At 42.9% G+C, this 8552-nt stretch overlaps 2 protein-coding genes across 2 annotated transcripts; one reads left to right on the forward strand and one right to left on the reverse strand.

Annotated features, from left to right (window-relative positions):
- Positions 1-859: 859 nt before the first annotated feature.
- SARC_10630 (hypothetical protein) lies at positions 860-3503 on the forward strand. Its single transcript, XM_014295321.1, has 4 exons — positions 860-1251; positions 1430-1544; positions 1822-2826; positions 2953-3503. The coding sequence occupies exons 1-4, from the start codon at positions 990-992 to the stop codon at positions 3242-3244; spliced, it is 1674 nt and encodes a 557-aa protein (XP_014150796.1). The 5' UTR covers positions 860-989; the 3' UTR covers positions 3245-3503.
- A 407-nt stretch (positions 3504-3910) lies between these two features.
- SARC_10631 (saccharopine dehydrogenase) lies at positions 3911-7257 on the reverse strand. Its single transcript, XM_014295322.1, has 6 exons — positions 7199-7257; positions 6582-6667; positions 5729-5991; positions 5362-5415; positions 4770-5219; positions 3911-4537 (listed from the first exon to the last, which is right to left on the reverse strand). The coding sequence occupies exons 1-6, from the start codon at positions 7201-7203 to the stop codon at positions 4043-4045; spliced, it is 1353 nt and encodes a 450-aa protein (XP_014150797.1). The 5' UTR covers positions 7204-7257; the 3' UTR covers positions 3911-4042.
- Positions 7258-8552: the final 1295 nt, after the last annotated feature.

Raw genomic sequence — 8552 nt, forward strand, 5'->3', positions numbered from 1 at the left:
TATTATATAAGCGTTTCCATTGGTTGTAAGAATGTATGCTTTATTACCATACTATCAGCTACCTGCTAACACTTTCTCTAGTAGTAGAGCAGTAGCTATTTACATACTAGTAGTAGAGTCACCTGGCTAGAGTAAGTCGTGGGTCGTAACTTGTGATTGTGACTCGTGAGTTGCAAGTTGTGGCTCTCTCTGAGGCTGCTCTATTACTAGAGTACTAGTACTACAGAGAGAGAGCTCTCTCTCTCTCTACTCTCTCTAGTAGAAGAGATAGTAGTAGAGTGAGAGCCTGCTTACTTTTTTTGTACACACACTCACTGACACACGCGAGTTGAAGAGACTAAAGAGAGAGTGGTACAAGTTCTGAGTTCCGACTAAGACTCTCAGTGACAGACAAACTCCAGGTCCACTCAACTCCTCACAGGCCACAGCTGTAGTAAATTTTTAAATAGTTTGTAGACTCGCGTAGAGTTGAGTCTGATGACAGACTGAGCTCTGAAGTCTGAAGTCTCTTTTTTTTCTTTTTCGGGTTCATAAAAAATAAAATAGTTTCTGTTCCGTGAAATGTTCTAATTTAGGGGAGGTTATGCGACTGCGTGTGAAAACAAAACTGAAAACTCTGAAAGTCTGAAAACAGTGAAACGGACAACAGTTTGAAAGTAATAAATACAGACACAACAGTTAAAATACATAAATGGAGTCCGGTAGTAGTACTTTTAGTATTTATTTATTTAGTATTTTTACTATTTAGACCTAAAGGAGGGCTAGTTAGGCCTGCTAGGGTAGTACAAACCGCGATTGATTTAAAAATATATATAAAAAATTCGCTTGTTTTCAATTCATCCCAATATTATATATAATACACAGGGATATTTTGATATATAAATATATAAGAGGTCACTTTGCTTCTGAACAGCTACATCCAAGTTGAAGACATCAACGTCGGAGACTTATTTTCAAAGGCAGAGTCAAGTTTTAAAAAGATATTCAATATGGCTGATGCAGACGCAGTGCCCCAGGGCGCTTTGGATTCTACGAGTATGCGCATCGTGTCGTCGGTGGCGTGCATGTGCTTCTTCCTTTATCTGGGTCATATCATCCGAGAGAAACTCGCTGTAATGCGATGGGCCATGATGCCCGCGGCTCTGATAGGAGGTCTGCTAGCTCTACTTTTTGTTCAGCTATGTACGCTCGACGATACAGTGAGTGCTGCTGTCGAATACGACTGGATAGTGGGCTGGTCCCAAGTACCAGGTGAGATGTCATTGATTTTAAGATGATCTAAGAACGAAGTGATTTGTACGTCGATTTTTAAGAGTTTCGTCTCAGCTCTCCTACCTATCATCAGCAAGCAGGAGGGAAGCATTTCCGTTCATTCACCTATGGTCGTCTCACCTTCTACTTTGTTTTATTCTTATTATTTAAAAAACAGGTTTCCTAATCAATATCATCTTCACCACACTGTTCATGGGGTCCAAAATTCCAAGTTTGAAGGAAGCCTGGAGATGGGCCGGCCCACAGCTGGCCTATGGTCAAATCCTGGCTTGGTATGTGCGTTATCTTCGTTGCCACCTCTGGATGTGCGTGTACATGTGTAAGTGGCTGTGTCGCCAACGGGATATGTATCAGGGTTGATGACATCAACTTGCAAAACATAATTTTGGTTTTTGTGAAGAAGTCGGTTTTTTTAATAGGCATTACATGTTTGCACCTTAGATTTACCGTATGTTGCTAGTATTAGAATATCGGAATTTAAGTTTGTAGAGTGCATACGTATAGGCCACACCCCCGACTAAATTTATTTCTCCTGAAAATCTACCATAGGGGAAATTGGATCGTTGCCTGTGGTCTAACGCCGATCTTACTTATGCCAGTGTATGACACGAATGAGTTGTTTGGATCGTTGTTTCCCGTTGGTTTTGAGGGTGGTCATGGGACTGCCGCTGGGCTCACCGACACATACACCGAGCTAGATTTTCCAGAAGGTGGTGATCTTGCTATCACGAGTGCCACAATAGGTATTCTTTCTGGTGTCATATTTGGGACTATCATATGCAATATCGGTGACCGCTATACGTGGACTTTCACCAGTTATCGCAACACTAGTCGTGATGAAGAACAAAACTCTTCCAGTGGGGACTTGCCAGTAGTCGAAAGCGAGAGTAATGCATCCTTCACGGGATCTCTTGGTTCTAAACAAGCTGACAATGCTAAGAGTCTAAAGCCTTTGGGCGAGGAAGCACAAACAACTTCAACGACAGAATTCAACATCGAAGATGATACTGAAGATTATGATGATGGTGCTCTGCCAATGCTTGGTAGAGACTGGAAATCGTCTGCTGTGATTGCTGTGGAAAATCGAGTGCCTGGTTCGTATCTCACAATCAGCAACGATGCGATCGATACCATGGCGTTGCACATGGCGTTCATTGGTCTTGCACTTTTGGCCGCTTATTTCACTAAGCGTGGCCTGATGGTGATCGACGGATTCATTGATTCTGAATATTCGTTCCTTTCGGGTTTCCCTCTGTTCCCTATTGCCATGTTGTGGGGTCTAGTTGTACAAGTGGTAGTAGACAAGTACACTGTTATCTCTCCTTTGGATCGAGGCATGATGGAGAGAATTGGCGGAATTTCGTTGGACTTCTTGGTTCTGTCAGCTATCGCCACCACTAAAGTAGAAGCAGTTGCTGACAATCTGTTACCCCTATCCATCCTTATTGTTGTGGGCATAGCTTGGCAGTTGCTAGCATTCTTCTTCTTGGGGCCACTCATGCTGCCTGATTTCTGGTTTGAACGAGCTATTGCAGAGCTCGGCAAGAGTTTTGGGTAAGTACTATTACTATACGCATGTGTTTTCTTTTAAATGAGCCTACTATTGTGGTAGAGGCTGAGACTTCTTGTCAATGATACGTATAGTGCTCATTGTATCTCTACTGCTTTTGTTTCGTGCAGAACTACGGCTACTGGAATTATGCTTCTAAGAATTGTTGACCCCCGAAGCGAAACACCAGCTATGAAAGCTTTCTCATGCAAACAACTTCTACACGAGCCGTTCATGGGTGGCGGTATCTGGACTTCCCTGGCCTTGCCCTTGATCAAGAGTCTTGGGAATTGGCCTGTGTTTGGCATCGCCGCGGCCTTCATAGTATTCTGGTTCGGCATGTATTTATTCCTATTCAGGAAGATGAAGCTGGGACCCGCAGTGCAATACCGCTTTGTGGCCGAGTACAATCCCTTATCGTAGGAGTACCGATTGATGTTATTGACCTGCTGTGTTTCAGCAGAATCGCGACACTATAATTAGCTATAAGCCCGAGATTGTATCTGAGCTTACATCGTGCTTGCGAGTACCGATAGTTGGCCGGTGCTAAAGCTACCCTGGGGGCCAACTACTATTCACTCACTCACAAGTGACAGCGCTCGATTAATTACTATCCAATAGTCTCCAGTTTAGTTATCATACACCAGATCTATATAAATCAATTCGAGAATTCTACCTCTTCAGGCGCCCAATCGTCTCAACAACAAACGATTGGGTTGTTTCTAGTGTGTTCCCTTCAGTACGTATAGAAATAAGTTTATAACGCATAAGTGTTGCTGCCCGGAAATCGCGTCGTTAAAGTTTAGTAGGCATTTGTGTGTGCAGTTAACGCAAGACTTTCGAAAGGTATTCAGAGGCAAGTCACGACAGGTAGAATCGGTAGGCTTGGACGCCGATGGCAACGTTTAAGGCTTTGCACTATATAACACTAGACGAGAATGTACTATATAACAAGGTCATATGTTGACTTGTCGGTGGAATCATACATACTACTTGTAAGCTAACTTATTTGTCGTAAATGATTCTGAAGATACGACGACCCAGAACACGCAAACATTGAAAGAATGGGAAGAGACGTGGATATCACAACCGGGAACAAGGGACGTTGATATCACAAACGGGGAAAAGAGACCCGAAGGCTTCACAAGTTGCCTGGCCGTCATTTTTCACCGCTAACTTTAATATTTTTAAAACCACAAACCATACGGCAATTAGTCAAATTTACAAGATGGTGTCCTTGACGACAACACCCTCCTCCTTCTCAAGCACTTCGATGAGAGGTCCGTAGATATCCTTGGTCAAAGGCGCGAAGACACCCTTCTTGGTGATCTTTCCGTCCAGAATCATCTGCACGGCCACACCACATGGCATACCCACCAAACGTGCCATAGCTGTGAATCCTCCAGGGGTTCCGTACTCGATCAGGGTACTCGTCCTCTCTTCTTTCTTACCATCAGCCCACTCGATTCCGAATTCGTGCTGCAAAAAAATCATATCTCTCTCATCATCCTTCAGCTGTAGCTTCTCCTCCATTGTGCCACACAGCATATCCAAATATGTTCCCTTGCGGTCAGCCATTTCAGTCTTGGAGAACAGTCCGAACCATTTGAATCCGTTTAATACACGGCGTTGTAAATCCTTAGGTAGGTTAGCCTTTGCGGCGACGGCTGCCTTCAAGGTGTCTTCTTCGGCATCGGCACAGTTCAATAACTTGGCCTGTGTTTTGTGGAGATTTAAGATCAGGATGGACTCGAAAATACAGTTCGATCTAAACAAATCATGATTTGGCATACCAACTAGTCGCCGAAAAAACGTGATCCAAATTTTCACCGTTATGATTATAGTTGAGACTACATATTATTGATAAAGAGATGCACCAGGACCCTGCACGATCAGGCGCTGCTTAAAATTGATATCTCCTGTTTTGATATAATCAATGATGACTTACCATTGCCTCAGCACAAGATACGGCTGGTGCAGAGCTGGCTAGGAAGTCAACTTCGTCCAAGGACAAGAGACCACAGTCAGCAAACGCCTGTACAATCTCGACATTGCCTTCAAAACGCAGTGAACCGCGCAAGCACGTGTCACACTCTGGCATACCATATCGGGTGTCATAGAAAGAAGAATCCCGATTGGGGTATCCGTATGTGGCGTATCCGGGGTTGGTATAGATGCGCTTGGCTCCAAGACGCAGCAGATCAGGGCCAGCAATGTCCACTATCTTGCCGTCCTGCTTGAAACGAGCAGCGTTACGAACCGCCAAGAGTACACCGCGAGGAGACCAGGAAAATTTGTAGCCCAGAGGGTTGTCGGAATTCTCAGGGGCGGGAAGACCACCACAGTACGAGATGAAACTCTTAACCTTACCTCCCTTAGCGTGTACCTCATCAATAACCTGATAAAAACAACGATCAGAGACAGATTGTAACTAAAAGATCGTATATTTGACACAAGACCATAATAATTGGTCAGAAATCTAATTTGATAACATGTTTGATTCAAACCGACATGAAACCTATAAAAAAATCAAGTCATACCTTCATAGCGTATAGGTGATCGACTCCAGGGTCTACACCGATCTCGTTCATAACCTGTGCACCGAAGAAGAAACAAAAGTAAATTAATGCGAAAAGTGCGTTACTACGATGTACCATGGAACAAAGCATATGATTGAGAGGCCACTACTTGACTTCCGGGAAACAAAACGAGAACGAACGAATTCTCACATTCTATCAATAGCAATACAGCAATACAGATGCTTCAGTGGAACTATGACTATCCTTGCATTGGGTTCGGGTTCATCATCATTTACACGAGTCAACAGGATATATACTTACAGCAAGTTCTACCAAAGCAACATAGCAGTGTGCACGAGACAAGAAAGGGTATGCCTTTTTGACTTACTGTAACACCAGCCTCGACAGCCGCGTCGTGGAACGCCTCCATGGCAGGAGAAACATATGAAGTGGACACGAAGTTCTTCTTGAACTTCACGGCACTCTTAATAATGTTTGCGTGATGAATGTAAGGCACCAAACTGATGGCGATATCACAGTCTTTCATAAGATTATCGATGGATTCATCGCTCTCAACGTCTACAGTGGCACATGATACACGATCACCGTACTCCTTCGCCAGACTTTCTCCTTTCGCGATAGTGCGGGTGGCTATAATATACGAAAAACGATGTGAATTATAATAGAAATACACACAAAAATTCCATAACATATTCGCAGCCTTTTAGAAATCGCGACATGCGATCAAGAATATGAAAAACGATGCATACAATACCGCAGTCTTTATGAATTCAATTTCCAATCGTGTACGAATCTATATCGTGTGAATAATCACATAAGCAAAGAATAGCTCAGTGTAACTATGACTATTTATACCATCATATGCCGAGTGTCTCAAGACGAGATATCTACGGTCTCCGTGATTTGGTTAGATTGTCATCATTACCATTCTTACGCCAGTGAGGACACTACCAGCGACATGAAGCACCGCACACAAAACAACGACATCAAATGTTCCACGCATTCAGAAAAAATCAGTATTCGCTTAAACCACCGAACAATCAGGAACCCTCGTGCATTTAACCTTGGCAACGAAGCTGCACGAGTTTGATTAAAAACGACCGAGTGTACATGTAACACCAGCCGTGTCTCCATAAAACGATGCCTTATAGAAAACTGACGGAAAAAATATACGGTGATTACTACGCGAAGAAAATTGAAGCACGGACGTTGTAACTTACCAATCACCATGGTGTTCTCCTTGCGTCGAAGACAGTACTCCACACAGGGAGCGGCAACTAGGCCAGCACCAAACAAAAGAATTTTACTGCGAAATAAAATGACAGCAGTGATTATATACAGAGTGCAATATGGGTATTACAAATCGGTGGTGGTTAAAAAGGCAACGCGTTGTGTAATTTGATTTCAATTATCTCGACAAGTCTATGCGAGTGCACGCAGAACAGTGTCCATACTGCTTAATGTACTTGGATGCGAGTGCACGCAGAACAATATACATACTGCTTACAGTGAGTGGCCATTCAAAATTCGATATCATGCATAAATGGACTACTAGCATTGAAGAAACACATTACGAAGACACCCGATAGACTGAGATGCTATAGCTGCTGAGGATGCTATAGCTGCTGAGGATGCTATAGCTGCTGAGAGGTTGCAAGCACTCTTTCAGATATGCACTTTTGGTTTGCGCCAACTAAGGTGACGACGAAGCTATCACGAGCTGTTGGACCACAACCAACCAAACATAATGCGTGAGACTGAATTCTCAAACAAAAACAACTGCGTATGTGAATAATAATAAGCAAAGACAATATACGAGACACAAGAGAGCACTTACGGCATGGTTGCAGAGGTGTGAATACCGCACGGTGGGGTACTTTTCCAGTATTTATTGACATTTGAAGAGCAATTTGAAAAGAAGCAAAATACATTGTCGGCAGTGTCAAAATATTGTGGTATGACAGCGTCACCACGAGGCTGTACGGTTCGGTACTTTATTAGTTGAGGACTTGAGGATTTTTTCAGGGACTTTAAGAGTTTAGTCAGTTGTGGTATATTTTGAATCTCTCTATTGACTACTCTCTCTAGTTGGGTGGAGGTTCATGACTCATGACTCATGACTAGTTATGAGGCTATGATTTTCGTTTTATCATATTTTATTTTTTAAAGCCTCTGTATTTTGTGTTGTGGGCTCAGGCCGCGCAGCGCCTCAGAGTCAGGCCCTAAGCCGCTCTGCGCTCAGGCGACTTCAGAGACTACTCTCTTGAGAAAGTAGAGACAGAGAGCCACCAAAATCTGGGCGACCTTGCGGCGCTGTCTTATCTCTGGGTAGTTGGTGCGGCGTGCGACGCCCAAGAGGGGCCCGACGCCGAAAGTGCGAGTGCATTTGAATTTTGAAAGTACGAACAAAAAAATGTATTTGAAAAAAATAAATTGGTTTCCTTCAGAAGGCCAATTTATTACTTAAATATTTGTACACAATGTCATCATTGGTGTGGAGAAAATCAGAACATAAAATCCGAGAGCATAAATCCGAACCCGTATGTATCGTACCGCGAGTACATAAATACATAGTTTTCAGATATATACAAACACTGTTGCCTTGTATGAATGTGCAGATGTGCTTAGGGCAGTGTGCACTCGCTACACATATTTTTTATGTGACTAATGTGGTCTATAATATATCGATCTCTTTGAGAAATGGTGTTGTAGTTGTTTATTGTCTTGAATCGATATCTCTGCTGGAAGACGCACTGCTGGCTGTAATTTTATGAATTGTTTGATAGTCAGGAAGATCCTGTAGTCTTGCTTCTGAAACACTTTTGATAACGATGGTCATATTCAATCGGAATAGTTGCAAACCTGTTGGTGAATTTTCTCTGGATACTGGACAATAGATAAATGACTGGTCAAGCGATGCGTCTTGAACGACTCAACCAGACTGTGCAAATTTCGACAATCCTACACAAAAACCATTAGCTGTCTTGGGCCAGAATATACTATATACTGATTCAGACAACAGATTTGGGCAAAAATTTAAGTTGTAATGCCTCAAGGTCTATCAACCTTTGAGCGAGATTAGCTAATATAGTCAAACTATAAACGTTGTTTTATGCGCGGGGTGGGGTTGTGTAAAGCAGTTCCAAGTTAGTACCATTTAATCGCAAGAATATATTTACAATGTTGCAGTG

The sequence above is a fragment of the Sphaeroforma arctica genome (genome assembly GCF_001186125.1).
Source record: "Sphaeroforma arctica JP610 unplaced genomic scaffold supercont1.1330, whole genome shotgun sequence".
NCBI classification, from domain to species: Eukaryota; class Ichthyosporea; order Ichthyophonida; genus Sphaeroforma; species Sphaeroforma arctica.

Excerpts from the sequence above, each read along its gene's own strand:
- SARC_10630 (XM_014295321.1), top strand. The coding sequence starts at position 990 with ATGGCTGATGCAGACGCAGTGCCCCAGGGCGCTTTGGATTCTACGAGT. Across the intron at positions 1,545-1,821 it reads TATGGTCAAATCCTGGCTTG|GGGAAATTGGATCGTTGCCT; the intron begins GTATGTGCGTTA and ends AATCTACCATAG. Across the intron at positions 2,827-2,952 it reads GAGCTCGGCAAGAGTTTTGG|AACTACGGCTACTGGAATTA; the intron begins GTAAGTACTATT and ends TGTTTCGTGCAG.
- SARC_10631 (XM_014295322.1), bottom strand. Across the intron at positions 5,992-6,581 it reads GGAGAACACCATGGTGATTG|CCACCCGCACTATCGCGAAA; the intron begins GTAAGTTACAAC and ends CGTATATTATAG. Across the intron at positions 5,416-5,728 it reads CTGTCGAGGCTGGTGTTACA|GTTATGAACGAGATCGGTGT; the intron begins GTAAGTCAAAAA and ends TTCGGTGCACAG.